This window comes from Phodopus roborovskii, unplaced genomic scaffold, assembly GCF_943737965.1.
Source record: "Phodopus roborovskii unplaced genomic scaffold, PHOROB, whole genome shotgun sequence".
Classification (NCBI taxonomy): domain Eukaryota; kingdom Metazoa; phylum Chordata; class Mammalia; order Rodentia; family Cricetidae; genus Phodopus; species Phodopus roborovskii.
This window is the reverse complement of record NW_026126693.1, coordinates 3687528-3703502: the sequence shown is the minus strand read 5'-3', so window position 1 is coordinate 3703502 and position 15975 is coordinate 3687528. Positions and strand designations below refer to the sequence as shown.

The 15975-nt window shown below is 41.5% G+C and overlaps 1 protein-coding gene across 1 annotated transcript; it reads right to left on the bottom strand.

Moving 5' to 3' along the window:
• Positions 1–41: 41 nt before the first annotated feature.
• Pmpcb (peptidase, mitochondrial processing subunit beta) lies at positions 42–14790 on the bottom strand. Its single transcript, XM_051174836.1, has 13 exons — positions 14692–14790; positions 13060–13200; positions 12509–12595; positions 12047–12176; positions 10153–10351; positions 9633–9712; positions 5481–5593; positions 3104–3247; positions 1647–1807; positions 659–744; positions 461–549; positions 249–324; positions 42–166 (listed from the first exon to the last, which is right to left on the bottom strand). Exons 1-13 carry the CDS (start codon positions 14788–14790, stop codon positions 102–104), a joined length of 1470 nt encoding a protein of 489 aa, XP_051030793.1. The 3' UTR covers positions 42–101.
• Positions 14791–15975: the final 1185 nt, after the last annotated feature.

The window sequence follows — 15975 nt, the reverse complement described above, 5'->3', positions numbered from 1 at the left end:
AACAGATGCAAAAGTTCCAAATACATTTTTATTTTTTTCATTTGAAGACTGACAGCTTTTTAAAACTTCAAGATCATGTGCAGAATATTTGATCACAAAAGTTAGTCACGAATCCAGCGCATGTTACTACAAATCTGGTTAAAATCTGGTAACCGCTCAATAGGACCTATGGATTCAAAAGCAGACAGTGAGAACAGAGTTCCAAGTCCTTAGCCAATTGTGTGTACAAGGAGAGGAGCCAGGCTTACCTAATGCAGCAATAGCTGGGCTTTTGTCATAAATGTATTTGGTACATACTTCTCGAACCATCTCAGCATTCACAGCCTGAGACAGGGATAATATCATCAGGACTTTTTGTAGTGAAGACAGATTCTATATATGTGCCTTTTCTAAAATTAAGAGTTAGAGACCCTCAGCCTTTGTAACTGACCTTTTTACCCAAAACATACGGATTACTTACATCAATTCTTGCTTCAAGCTCAGGGATGGGAATTCTCCTATTATAGCATAGCATCTGCCTGCCAATATCTTCACAAATCGGGGTTGAGCCTGTTTAGAGAAGGAAATCTTAAGTATCCAGATAGACATCAACCATGAAGACAAAATCCAAACAGAGCCTGCCCACCAAGCCCTTCCTAGCCTGTCTCCTAAGGCTTACCATCCAGCTGCAGCAACATGTTTGTTTTCAGAAGATTTTTTGCTCGTGCTACTTCACTCTCAGTAACATTTGTACAGAGTCGCATCCTAAAACACATTTAGGAATAGCCATAACTACTTGGGAAATGTTATCAAATCTAAAGAACAAGATGGTGTATCCCATACATTATACCACAACATACAATTATATTTCAATTCACTAAAAAGCTGAAATTACTATTCCTAAAACTAAAATACTAATATTTTCCCAAGTACCATTAACATCTCATAAGTTCTATCTAATTGCTAATTAGCAGACACAGTAATAAGTAAAAACAGAATGACCTCACAGACCCCCCTCTGTGAGGTTAGATGTGTAAGATGTGAGAAAATTGTCACCCCTCAGTTTCTCATGACAATCAGCTGAGTCTAATAGCCCAGAACCTAATACATCCCAATTAACTAAATTTAGACTTGAGGCCCTTAATAATGAAGGAAACATTCTAGGAAGCACTTCAGATTTTTGGCCTACTGACTAATCCTTTTGATCAGTGGTTCTCAACTCATGGCTTGCATAACAGATATTTACAGTTAGGAAGTAGCAGTGAAAAAACTATATGGTGAGGTCAGCACAACATGAGGAATTATACTAAAGGGTCACAAAGTTAGGAAGGTTGAGAGCCTCTGCTTTTTGGTGATGCTAAGTTTGCATTCACTTTCCTAACTTGCCTTTCCAGGCCAAGTAACTTTTTTTGGGGTGAAGTACTGGGTTCAGAGCAGTTCTGAGCATGCTAAGCATGTGGTCTACCTCAAGCTGTCTCCACCCCTCATGCTTTCTGTTTTCTGAACTTGTGGTTGACTTGTAAGTATTTTAGCATACAATCAGCTTCAGGTTGAAAAGAAGTATCTGTTCTTAAAAACAGTGTAACCACTATTGTAAAAGCTAAAGTCAGCACCATTGGGAAGCTGGCCTAAAGAATCCAGGTAAACCACTAAAGTTGTTCTCTCACCATTCTTGCTGTACAACATGCAGCATGTCAGCAACCGTGGCTTCTTCACAAACCATATAGAGTCCCCACAATCCTGTGTCTGTGTAGGATGTGTTGAAGGATTGGAAGCTGTGGCAGAGACTGCCGTGACAAGTGAGCTGGGCCAGCTTGCTAGATAAATTCTGCAAAAGAAAACAATCCAATTTGGTTTGTAAAGTGAACACATGGATTCAAATCCCCACAACGAAGTGAGCTCTTGACTGTTAGTGAGGGCTAACACTCCTTGGTTAACAGTTTTGGGATTTGTTTTTAAGAGACAAGGTCTCACAACATAGCCCTGGCTGGCTTAGAGCACACTATGTAGATCAGGCTACCCCAAGCTTAGAGATCACCTGTGTTTTCCTTTTGAGTGCTAGAATTAAAGGCATGTACCACTGTTCTCTGCTCAAGTTCCCAATTTTGTCCAGCAATACCTCAACAATAACTACAATTTCAAGGAAGAATTGCACTTACCTGGCTCAATATAAAATAGAAAAGCAATGATTTTCTTACAACTGGTTTAGTTGCTGCACCTATTCATAAGACACCATAGTGCTGTTCCTGAGCCTTGTAAAGGTCTGATTATGTATACTGAAGTGATACTGTACTGAAATCTAAGATATTCATGTAAAATGTATTTTGGATCTTTCAGATAAATCTACCAACTGTATTTTCAAATTTAAACTTTTTCAAAAAGTTCTAAAAATAGTACCAAGAGGCCTGTCCCTTCTACCTCTTTAACAACTTTTTACCACATCTTTCTTTCTCTTCATTTATGTTGCTCTTTGTCAATGGTTGAACCTAGGGCTCAGGCAAGTGAGGCAAAGCACACCACAGAACTACAAGCCAAACCCTTATAACTTCTTAGAAGTTTCAGAGTTAGCTATAGACTTCTTTGCCTCTATACTCTTTAGTGTGTACTAGTGAAAACAGTTGTCCAGGAAGTTTGGGGTCAGAGATAAGGCTCAGCAGTTAAGAGCACTGGTTGCTCTTCCAAAGAACCCTGGTTCAATTCCCAGCACCCATATGGCAGCTATCAACTGTCTTAACTCCAGTTCCAGAGGATTCTACATCCTCACACAGACATACATGAAGACAAAACATCAATGCACATGAAATAAAAGTAAATAATTTTTTTAAAAAAAGAAAAAGACATTAACATAGACAAATGATGATTGTACTATGATTACTATAGTACCTAATAATACTATTCTAACAGCAAAAGCGAATTCTTTATTTTGTCAACTTAACTACTAACAAACAGTATGACAAGACTTTTTTCCTCCTGGCTTAGATGCAATCCAAGATGAGTTTGTATTTTAAGTCAAAAGTCATGGTATAAGCAGTTTGTTTTTGCCGTTTCAAGTCTTACAAGGAATTTACATTTTAGAAAAACATGACAATCTTTATCATGAAAAATTACTTCAAAAATCACTTACCATTCCTCCTCCAAAAGATCGATCCCAGTTTCCAATCAGTGTGTTTGCAACCATGAGACAGATTGTGTCTGGATGTGCCCAACCAACTGCTTCAACAGCTATTGCTAGATGTGCCAAAGGCATCTTGTCATCCCTCACTCGAATCTAGGTTAAGAATAAACAATAAGATAACTTGTAGAATATCACTTTAACTATGTAAAGATGTGTTACATTTGTTTAACAATGTGAAGATGTGTTGCTTTGCCTGCCTAAGGCACCTAATAAAAAACTGAATGGCCAATAGCTAGGCAAATAGAGGGATAGGCAGGGCTGGTAGGCAGAGAATAAGTAGAAGGAGGAACCGAGGCTCAAAAAATAAAGGGAAACACCTGGGACCAGCCAGACATGAAGGAAGCAGGAAAATAGGACATACAGGATGAAAGAAAGGTAAAAAGCCCCAAGGCAAAATGTAGGATGAAGAGAAACAGGTTAAATTAAATTGTAAGAGCTGGTGGCACAAGCGTAATAAAAGACCAAGCATTCATAACTAATAATAAGTCTCTATGTCTATTTCTGAGCTGATTGGTGGCCCCAAGAAAGATTGCTACAGATTACTACTTAAGTAGAAATAGTCCCCTACAATATGTCTATTTCCAAGAAAAGTGTGCAAGTCTGTATTAACTGCAAAGTTAAAATGTTCACCATGACACTTGATTTTTTTAACTATCAGGTGGCATTACCCTGGGTGGTTCAAATGATTCTCTTTCTTTCTTTAAAGTACAAGTCCCTTTTTATTTTTTCCAAGGTGATTTTTTTTGTTCTATCTTCATGAAGCCACCTCTTTGGTGGAGGTGGTGGTACAGCACCAGCAGGTCTAAATTGTGGCGGGGATGTTCAGTCCTTCCAGGCTTCACGATATTGATTCCTGACTACTTTGCTATGAATAGCACAGCTCACACAGTAATGCAGCTTGACATAGAGTCTGGGAAGCACAGTTGAAGGGGCTGGCTTTGGATATGTCCCTGACAGCAGCAGCCTCTACAATGTTCTGAATGACAAACTTCTTAATGGCCTTGTCCTTGGGCACGCACTGAGCACAGTTGGTGCAGCGAATTGGCCATACATGGCCGCAGCCCTTTTTTGGCATGCCCCTTCTTTTTTGGTCATCTTGGAGTGTTTCAAATGATTTTCATGAGTTACAAAATAGTTTCTTTCACCAGAACATCTCATTTGAAATACCACCTGGTAAAAAGGAGTTGTCTTATTTCACTAGTATTTTATGTCTACTAATATGACTTTTTAATCCAAATTTAAATCAGTCCTGATGGTACAAATCCATATAGCTGCCAACATCAGAACTCTTTCCACATACCCTGAACGTCATGACTTGGCAAACCACACTTGATGCAGAACCCTGCAGCTAATAAGCAGATCCTCTGCAAGTGCTGGCTCCAATAGCAATCCCCACACTATACCTTTGGGCAGAAATGAAGCCAAGAACACACCCAGTACGAAAGTCAAAATTCAATCTTTTTTGTTGAAGATTGTATTTATACCCTATCACATGTAAATATGAATTGTGCAAAAAAGCAAACGAGCAAGCCCTGCTTCCTCAGGAAAGACAAAGGGATCACTTCTACAGAACAGGAAGGAATGTAAGAAAATAAGCCATCCTTCTCTTTTCTGTGCTTCAGTTTACACTTTTTCCTACTAGAAATAAACACATTAAAAAAGTTTACATTTGGCCGGAAGTTGGTGCCGCACTCCTTTAATCCCAGCACTCCGGAGGCAGAGGCAGGTGGATCTCTGTGAGTTCAAGGCCAGCCTGGTCTACATAGTGAGTTTCAGGACAGTCTCCAAAGCAATACAGAGAAACCCTGCCTCAAAAAACCAAAACAAAAAGTTTACATTTTATTTGCCGTGTGTATGTGTGTGGGCATGGGCAGTATGTAGAGGTCAGAAGACAACCCATGGGAGTCCGTTCTCTTTTCCACTATTTGAGTCCCAAAGACTGAACTGAGGACACCAGCTTCTTGGCAGCCAGCACCTTTACCCTCTGAGCTAATTTTCCAGCCTGAAACACAGGTTTTATACATACCTCTATTTTTAAAAGATTTTTAATCTGTGTGGGTGTGCATGCGTGCATGTGTGGGTGTGCATGCGTGCATGTGTGCGTGCGCAGGAGCCCAGAGAGGCCAACAGGGAGTCAGCTTTCCTGGAACTGGAGTCACAGGTGGCTGTGGGCTGCACAGTAAGGGTGGTAGGAAGCCAACTATGGTCCTCTACAAATAGCAAGCACGTCCCAAAGTGTTGAGCCAGGTCTTCAGCCTCTACATACTCATTTTTAAGCATACTATAAGACTTCCAAAGCCAAATTCTAACTAAGAGTTCAGCCTACCTCACTTCCAGTGAATCTGCAGGGAGGCAGAGCTGGAATTTCTCCTTTGTGTGCGCAGAGAGAGTCACCAAAGTGAAACTTTGCTAGCTCAAGCAGCTCATCATGGCAAACACCTGAATTGAAGGAAGGTATTTTCTTAAGTATCCAACAGCAATTATAATCAACTCAAGGTAACCAACTGCCAGTAGGATGCTTTACAGTAAGTCTGACGTGGAAATAGTGTGAAGTACCTCACACTGGAAGGACTTGCATTCACTAAGCCATTTGAAGTGACCAGTTCCCTTGGTTTGCAAGGCCTGGGCTGCAAAGCTTTCCCTGAGCAACTGGTATTTATCAACATACAAATATATTCAGAAATAAAGTTAAGAAGACAGCTTGAAAAACCCCACTTCTTTATTTTTTAAACCTGCTAGAATTTTTTTATTGGTCTCTGACTTTTCTAGGCATCATAACTTCATATAGGTTTCCAGGAGTACCAAGCCCATTCAAGAGAGTAAGAAATTGTAATTTTCGATTTTTAAAAACTTTGACTCTCGAAATCCCAGTACTTGGGAGGCAAAGGCAGGAGGATCATTGTGAGTTTGAGGCCAGCCTGGTCTACAAAGTGAGGTCCAGGTCAGCCAGGGCTACACAAAGAAACCCATCACAAAAAAAAGAAAGAAAGAAAGAAAGAAAGAAAGAAAGAAAGAAAGAAAGAAAGAAAGAAAGAAAGGAAGGAAGGAAGGAAGAAAGGAAGAAAAAGTTTTAACTTTGGAACTAAAATCAGTTCTAAATTTTGAAGACATTCCTATTTTCCCATGTGCTCCTGACAACACCCAAACCTCAGAGGAATCCCTTAGATTCTACCTTCCTTCGTATACAAGCATGGAACCAAACAGTAAAGTCCTAGAACACAAGCACCAGTTTAAAATTCCAGACATCATGATTATGGATTTGAAACAGGCCTGACTATGCATCCCAGGCTAGCCTTGATCTTGTCATTCTCTTGCCTCAGCTTCCAGAGATTGCTGGAATTTTAAGTATGTGCCACATATCTAGGCTTGTCCAAAGGCTTTAAAAATATTACCATTAAGATTTAGTTCAACAAGGGGGAGCTCATAGATCCCAGACTAATAGCTGGGAAACCAGCATAGGAGCAACCCAGACCCCCTGAACATGGGTGTCAGTTAGGGGCCTGGGAAATCTATGGGGCCTCTGGTAGTGGGTCAGTATTTATCCCTAGAGTACAAATGGGAGCCCATTCCACACTCTCTCAACCTAGACACACAGGGGAGGGCCTAGGCCCTGCTCCAAATGATACAATAGACTTTGAAGATCTCCCATGGAAGACCTTACCCTCCCTATGGTGCAGAAAAAGGATGGGAGAGGGGATTGGTGGTGAGCACGGGAGGAGGGAGGGAGAAGGAACTGGGATTGACATGTTAAAAAAAAACTTGTTTCTAATTTAAATTTTAAAAACTGAAAAAAAAATTTATTTCAATGGGGGCTGGAGAGATGCACAGAAGTTAAGAGTACTGGCTGCTCTTTCAGAGGACCCAGGGTCAGTTCCCAATACCTATATGTGGCTTACTACATGTGGCTAAAACTCAGACCCAGGAGATCCAACCAGTGCCTCCTTCTGATCTCTGCAGGCACTATATATATGTGTGGTACACCTGCACATATGCAAGCAAAACACACACATAAAAACAAATTTAATAAAAAGGTTTCTCTAGCCAGGCAGTGGTGGCACACACCTTTAATCCAAGCACTTCAAGAGGCAGAGGCAGAGGCAGAGGCAGAGGCCAGTCTGGTCTACAAAGCTACACAGAGACCCTGTCTTGAAAAACCAAAAAAAAAAAAAAAGTTTCTCTAAATGAAAACCTATTAAAAGCACAGCTTATACCCAGTTTCCAAATAAGTATATGATGCAGCCAGTGGTGTCACACATCTTTAATGCCACCACTCAGAGGGCAGAGGAAGGCTGATCTCTGAGTTCAAAATCAGCCTGGTCTACAGAGAGAGTTCCAGAACAGCCAGGGATACAGAGAAACCATGTCTCAAGAAATAAACAAAAACAAGAAACAGAGGTGTAAAACATGACAATCTAAGACTGCCACATAGGGATATCAATCCAGAGGGTAAGAACACAAAATTATGGCAGGACAAGGATGGCAGAGAATAGTGGAAAACCATGAAACACGGTCCTCACACCCGATCATTTCTTCCATAACTGTTTGCCTTCAGAACTAGGAACCTGGTTAAACAAGCCAGATGTGCAGCTCCTACTCTACCAGTCCAATCTAAAAGGCAGGGGACCCATAAGCTGTTTTAAAGGAAGTGGAGATGAAAACATGTATTATAGCTATACTTCTTGATGATGAAGGACTATATGGGAGCTGAGACAAAAGATCAGAAAAGGAAGGTTTAAGCTGGCCTATTGCATTTAAAAAAAAAACAATAACATTTCTAAATTATCAGGCAAGGTGGCTTTAGCTAATACCAACACTCAGAAGACTGAGGCAGGAGGATGGCTTTAAATGCAAGGCCAGCTTGGGCCACATAGTAAATCTGTTTCAAAAACAAAAACAAAACAAAAAATGTAAAAGCCAACAAGACAAAATGCTAACAATCTAGGACATACCATTAACTTTAGGATATTCCAACTACAGCAATGTCCAAATAAACCTATGGACCAAATAAAATTTGTATCCATGCTGTTTATGGCAAGGAGGCCCCAACTAACCAGGGCAGTTCCTAGCATCCAAGCCCTGTCCATACCAGCCATTTTAGAAACACAATGATTGAGGGCAGGTAGCCAACCTCACCTCTATCTTCAGTACCCACATATAGCTCAGAAACACACAAAATTAGTCTGACTTCAATGTACCCTTATATTGAAAGAGAAAAAAGTAAGTTTATTAAAATGATTGTACCCCCCCCCCCCCAAATTCAAGCTGCCAGGAAATCTAGTAGAATCTCAAGTGAATTTTCTTAAATTGAGAGACTTCCATCACATGTCCCTAAGGACATCTGGTACTACCAACATATTTTGGTTCACATTACAATATGTATGTATGTATGTATGTATACACACACACACACACACACACACACACACACACATATAAAATTTTTTCTTACTTTACACATATGGATCCCAGTTCCCTCTCTTTCCCTTCCTCTCTCCCTCCCATGTCCCCCGACCCCCCTCCCATCCCATTCCCCGTCACCTCACTCCACAGAGAGGGTGATGCCTTCCAGGAGGGATCATCAAAATCTGTCAAGTCATTTGGAGTAGGATCTAGACCCTCCCTCCTGCCTCTAGGTTAAAGGAGTATCCCTCTACGGGGAATGTGCTCCTGAAGTCCTTTTGTGCACAAGGGATACATCCTGGTTCCACTGTCAGAGGTTCCTTAGACTGCCCAGGCCTTCTGAGACCCACATTTAGGGTCTGATAGCTGGTTTCCTAGCTATCAGTCTGGGGGTCCATGAGCTCCCCCTTGTTCAGGTCAGCTGTCTCTGTGGGTTTCTGTAGCCTGGTCTTGACCCCTTTTCTTATCACTCCTCCCTCTCTGCACCTGGATTCCAGGAGTTTGGCTCAGTGTTTAGCTGTGGGTGTCTGCTTCTGTTTACATCAACTACTAGATGAGGGCTCTATGATGGCATATAAGTTAGTTATCAATCTTATTATCAGGGGAGGGCATTTAAGGTAGCCTCTCCACTGTTGCTCAGATTGCCAGTTGGGGTCATCCTTGTTGGTCTCTGGAACACATTACACATTCTCATGGCTCCTATGTACTTCCTCTTTGCATTACCAGCTGGTTTACTGAGTGAATGACTGAGCACATGAATGGATATATCCATACCAGATTTGACAAGGAGGAAGCTATATCGCAACAAAAAAATCTCAAGACTCTACTTATATAACGCAGTCTTCCAAGTTAACTCTCTCCTAGTTCATTCATTAGCCTTTGTCTTCTAAGAAATTTCCACTGTGTGTATACTGAATGGATGGTTAAGTTTTTCTATAAATAAAACCTACTAAAAAGGAAACAGGGAGTCTGGTCCAATATTCCACAGTATCCTAATACGCACACTTAAACACTTTCAGTTTATGTCCCAAGAAGATCCAACAACCATGTCTAACTTGTTCAGAGAAATTTAACTAACCTCCAGCAGCAGCCAGCACAATTCTTGGTCCTTTATAATGTGTGGTTATATAATCCACTAAGTCCTTACGATTTATAGATCTGTGAACAGAATAAGTGATAAGATTTTCTTATTTCATTTTATTTTATAGACAGGGTCTCATTCTGTAGGCTAGGCTGACCTAGAACTCACAGTAATCTTCATGTCTCCTAGGCCACCATGCCTAAAAGTAAGGCAACTTTAAAAGGAAGTAAAAGGCATAGATTCCCATACAATATGTCTGAAATGAATAGAACTCAAAGGCCTTCTAAGCAGTCACTGATAGAGACTACAAGTAGCAAAAAATTCTGCCTTTTATATTAAGAAAGACATATGTACCAACATTACTTGTTGAAGTCCCAAGTTTCTTTGACTATCATTACAGCACAGCCAGCCACAATTTTAAATTATCAGGGTGAAAAATGACTATCTGAAACACATATTTTTAGTTTGTATATGTTATAATTTTTGTGCAAAACTTTCAAATGAGAAATATACCTACTTGATATTTTCAGTTGGCCCCAGAATTGTCCGCCCAAGTGCAGTATTCTGATAAGCCGTGGCATGAAGATAATCAAAAACAACTTCTTGCAAGTTGGTTTCAACTTCCTGCATCTCTCTAAGGATTACTCCACGTTCACGCTCAATCTCTGCTTCTCCCAATGTGCTGTTCTGAATTATGTCAGCAAGAATTTCTACAGCTAATTGAAATTAAAATGGAAGAAACACAAGCATCAAAATCTCTTAAACCAACACCAGAAACCATGACACTAACCATCATTCAATATGATTCATTAGAATACTTATTTAACCTAATTAAGCACACTAAAATGAATGTGAAATAGAAACTCTGTGGTACAGAAGACCTTGAGGTAAATCCTAAATGTTATCACTTAATACTAATTCAGGGTCAGACATCCACAGAAACCTGGGTGTTACTGCACATGGCTCAAACAAAAAGTATGAAATAGTCTGGCAGTGGTGGCACATGCCTTTAATCTCAGCACTCGGGAGGCAGAGGCAGGTGGATCTCTGTGAGTTCAAGGACAGCCAGGGCTACACAGAGAAACCCTGATTCAACTCCCCCCACCCCCAAAATAAGTAGGAAATAGAAAATGATCTGTTAAGAGAGAAAATAGGTACACACAAAGAGATGTAGGCTCATGTGGTCACAAATATTTGCATAGCAATAAGGCTGTAATGTAACAAAGAAAAAAAAATCACTATAACCCAAAACATGCCCTCAGGAGCCACTTACAGAAAGAATTGTCTGTTCAAGTCTTAACTTGGTGAAGAGTCAAAGGCGAAATAAAATTACAAAGGAGGAAAAAAAATTACATCTCCAGAAAGGACACTCTTCTGGTAGAGCAATATACATTTTATTAATGGTAAAATAAACTTACAACCCTAAGTTTTATTTGCTTTGTTCCATTGTAAATTTCTCTTTCTTGTTTCAGTTCAAACACCAAGAACAGGATACAACAGGCTGAGAGAGAAATCTCATACTGAGATGACTATAAAAAAAGGAAATTACTATTACACTTTTTAATAATTATCAATAAAACCAGATGGAAGCTGGGCGGTGGTGGAGATACTCAACAGCAACATGCTTGCCACACAGCATCTGGTCCTGAGTTCAATCCCTCAGACCCACATCTAAAAAAACTAGGAGCACCTATAATCCAGTGCAGAGACAGGAAGATCCACGAAACTGCTGGCCAGCAGTCTAGACAAAGCTGGGCAAGCCAGGTTCTGCAGGAGATCTGGCTCAGAAAATAATGTGGAGAGCAACTCATGTCAATCACTGACTACATACAGCACAAAGAATACTTGTGAAGATTACCACAAGTGATACTGATGAAGCCCTACAAGAACTAAAACTTTAGATTAATGAAACTGATTACAAGTGTGCAACCATAAAAGTTAAAAATTTCATTAATTATCTTTGGAATGCTATTTTGCTTTTAATTCTTCCACTGGAAAAAAAACGTTTTGTGTGATTAACATACTCAAAACACTATGCAAAGGCCTGTGCTATCATATCAAAACAATTATTTTTACAAAATAAAATTTTCTATTTTGCTAATATAATCACAAATCATCATTGTATACACAAACACTTGTTTACTCTTGCCCAGGACCAACAGTTTTATATCAAACAATGAATAAAATTGATTGAAAACACTGCACTTCATAGGTGAGACTTTGGAAGAATGTTGAGATCAGGTGGAACACTTTGTGTAAGTCTTTAGTCTGTATTTGGAGGAGAAACAAGAGCAGACACCCTCTAGGTTTTTTTTTTTTTTTTTTTTTTAACAGACACATCACAACCACAGTGCTAAATGATGTCTAAACCCTCACAGAAACTGCATTTTCTGCAGTATAGATAACAATACCTCTTGGCAAATCTTTAGAGAAAGCTTTGGCATAGTACACGGTCTGTTCTCTGGAGGTATAGGCGTTAAGATGAGCACCCATATTTTCAATCTCAAGTTCAAGGTCTAACTGGGACCTCTTTTTGGTACCCTTGAAATAAAGGAGAAAACACCATTATGACACCTTCCTTCTATACTTCATCTATTCTAAAACACATTAGATAATAAATATATGACAAAGACAAATGCCAGTCATGCAAGTACATATTAGGCTTCAAAAAATAACCATTAAAGATGGCTTTTGTGGCCCTGTATGCCAAGAGAGCACTCCCTCTTTCAAAGTCAATAATTCTTTGAGAAACAATAGTGGAAAAATAAAAATGGCACAGGGCATGTTCCTGATGTAGCTCTTGTCATCAGGTACAATCTTTCATGCTGACTTCCTTCCATGCAGTGTGCCTTTAGTAAGGGCTCACTACTTGCCTTGAAAGCCATATGCTCCAGAAAGTGAGCTGTCCCATTATTCTTCTCATTTTCATACCGACTTCCAGCATCAATCCACAGTCCAACCTTCATGAGACCAAACAACAGTCAGCAGTCAGATAAATTCCCGGGAGCTGGAGAGATGACTCCAGATAGTAACATTCACTGCTTTTACAAAGGACCTGAGTTTGGTCCCCAACACCAAGTTAGGCCATTCACAGTCATGTATAAATTCAGCTCCACAGTAATAGGAGACTCTTGTGACCTCCCTGGGCCTGCACTCACATGCACAATCCGAAACACAGACACGTGTCACTAAAAACAATAAAATGAAATTCAGTTTTTGATGACAGAATGTAATCGCATTCCTTTTTCTAGCAAATGTTTTCCAACCTTACCACTTACATTTTCTTTGACCATAATGAATTGACAGTTCATTCCTATAACCTGGAACTTGAAATTTCCAGCACCAGGCTACTAAAGAGCTGTGGTTGAGTCTGCTCCCTCCCAAATGAGGTACCATATGATTAAGTATGGTTGCAGTCACTTACTGTGCACGTGGAGAGCCCAGAGTTCTCTGAAGCTACTCTGAGTCCATTTTCCAAACATGTTACTTGTGTCTCAGGAACATTCAGAACAACTTGTGTAGCAGCCTGTGTACTTCTTAGTCTGTTCCCTCCAAAATACAATGGCTGCTGGGCACAGCAGGAGGAAGAGAGCAAACATCACTACTCAGGTATTCAATGTCAATCAAAACAAAAAAACAAACAAACAAACAAACAAAAAACTCACCCTCAGACTCAATCCATAAAACACGTTCTTAGACTGGGCAAGGGTGTCTTAGACAGGGCAAAGGTTCTTAGACTGGGCAAGGGTGTCTTAGACTGGGCAAGGGTGTCTTAGACAGGGCAAGGGTGTCTTAGACTGGGCAAGGGTGTCTTAGACTGGGCAAGGGTGTCTTTGACAGGGTAAGGGTGCCTTAGACTGGGCAAGGGTGTCTTAGACAGGGCAAGGGTGTAAGTGTGTATGTACACTCGAACATGGGGGCCACTCAGTGTCACAGAGTATGGAGAATGAGGTCTCAGTTCTGAACAAAAAACTGTCAACTTTGGTTCCAGTGGGATCTACAGATAGCTTAGGAAACGTTCCTTAAGCAACTGCTCTCTCAAGCAAGCAATACCACTGAAAACATGCCCTTCTTTCCAGAGAGAAACAGAACAGATTCAAGTACTCTCTTTCAAACATTTCCTATTCGCTATCAGAAAAAAAGAAACTGAAACAAAAACACAAAATGAGAGGGTGCTATTGCTCACAAAAGGAATGGGAGCAGAAACCAGACAGACACTTCGGCCAGCTGGCCTGACTGTAGACCCTTACAGCAGCTTTTTCTTTTCATACTGAAATAAGTAAAACATTTGCTAAATCCTGTTTCAAAAAGCTGAGGTAAGCCTGGCTACAACAATACTGGTAATCCCGCTCACACACACACACAGTCACAGACACACACATACACACACACACACCAGTCACCCACACACACACACAGACACACCACACAGTCACACACACAGAGACACACACACCAGTCACACACATACACACACAGACACACACATACACACACATACAGATACACACACACTCACACACAGACAGACCTATACACACCAGTCACACACACACACACACAGAAACATACAACTCAAACACACACCAGTCACACACATACAAACACACAGACACACAGAGACACACAACTCACACACACATACACACACACACACACAGAAACATACAACTCAAACACACACCAGTCACACACATACAAACACACAGACACACAGAGACACACAACTCACACACACATACACACACACAGACACACACATACACACAGAGACACACAACTCACACACACATACACACACACAGACACACACACATACACACACACACACTCACACACACTCCCATATCCCTTTGGAGCGAGGGAGCTTTGAGATAAACGCATTGGTAAGATTTTGCTAATTGAGGACGAGGCCTGTGTGAAGCCGAACAGCTGACATCCTCGCTGGTCCGCGGTCTGCAAAGCTAACTGAGTGGGCGGTACCCACTCTCCGCTCACACCCGGGCAGCCGGGATCCCGAGGCCCCAGAGCGCAGCGGGGCCGGAGCGAGGCTCACCTGAGCAGCGGCGCCAAGGACCGGGAGCCTGCGGGTACATCCCCACAGCCGCCGTCGGGCCACGGGCAACAGCGTCCGGGACACTGCGGCAGCCGCCATGTCGGCTGTGGAGGAGGTGGGGAAGTACTTCCGGGTCGCGACACCAGGCCCCGCAGCGGCCTGGCCCCGCCGAGTGGCGGCGAGGGGAATTGCAGCCTCGGAAGCTGCCCTGGAAGGAGTCCGCGGACCTCCATCCCGGCACCGCTCAACTCCCGCTCCACTTCACACCACATAATCCGAATCCGGAGGTCAGGAGAGACAATGTGCAAGGCACACACGTGACAAAATGAAACCTGTGTGTCCGTGAGGGGGTTGGAATTCACTGGACAGAAGCACTACGGGAGAGACAGACAAGGCGGGAAGGGACAGCATGTGATCCTGTTGTCCTCGTTTCTGTTCCCTTGTGTATAGCCTTGCTTCTCCCATTCCATAGAAATACCTCTGGTGAGGTCGCTCCTGAAAGATGGACACTTGACCAACCTAACCGTACCTTCTGTTAGCAAGATGTAATGCTCTACCTAGACAAACTTGGCTTTGTCATGCTCCTGGTCGCCGTCTTATCCACAGACACGTTAATGAAACAGAATTAGCAAACACTTTTTAAATGAAAATTTTAATTCAGTTAATTATTATCGTGGGAAGGGGGTGAGTGCATGCCACTGCACACATGTAGAGGTCAGAAGACAGCCTTGAGCAGTCAGTTGTCTCCATTTAGAAACCTTTACATGAATTCTGGAGGTGGAGCTCAATGACCAGGCTTCCCCTGCAAAGTGTCTTTGCCAATCTGCAGACCCCAAGCAATCTCGTTTCTGTCAGGCAGACCATTATTATGCTAATTTTATAGACCTATGAACCGAGGTATTGTCTGCCTAACAGGCTGTTTAACCTTAAAGAACGTGTGCTGTAACTCTAGAAATTGGTGTTCTCTATCCAACTCGTCCGGTCCTTGCTAACGCCTACTGTACATTGTTGTCTTCCAGGTGTCCTTTTCCACCTGAGCACCTGTGTTCCCCACCCGCACGCGGCAGACATGAGAACCTTCTTGGCCCCTGCTACCATGCCTTCCCCATCACGATGGATGCATGCCCTCTGGAAATGCAGGCTATTTTATCACAGTGACAGTAAAGGAATCTAGAACAGATGGAATTTCATCATAATTTGAATTTGCATTCCTATGAAAGCTAAAGGTAGCGAGTATTTTTATTTCAAACATTTAGTGGTCATTTGTATTTTCATTTAAATTTC

What these genes read in the sequence shown, in the direction of transcription:
- Pmpcb (XM_051174836.1), bottom strand. Translation starts at nt 14,790, where the DNA reads ATGGCGGCTGCCGCAGTGTCCCGGACGCTGTTGCCCGTGGCCCGACGG. An exon ending in GCAGATTCACTGGAAGTGAG is followed by an intron (nt 3,248 to 5,480) that starts GTAGGCTGAACT and finishes TTCTTAACCTAG; the next exon opens with ATTCGAGTGAGGGATGACAA. An exon ending in CCCAGCTATTGCTGCATTAG is followed by an intron (nt 167 to 248) that starts GTAAGCCTGGCT and finishes TTGAATCCATAG; the next exon opens with GTCCTATTGAGCGGTTACCA.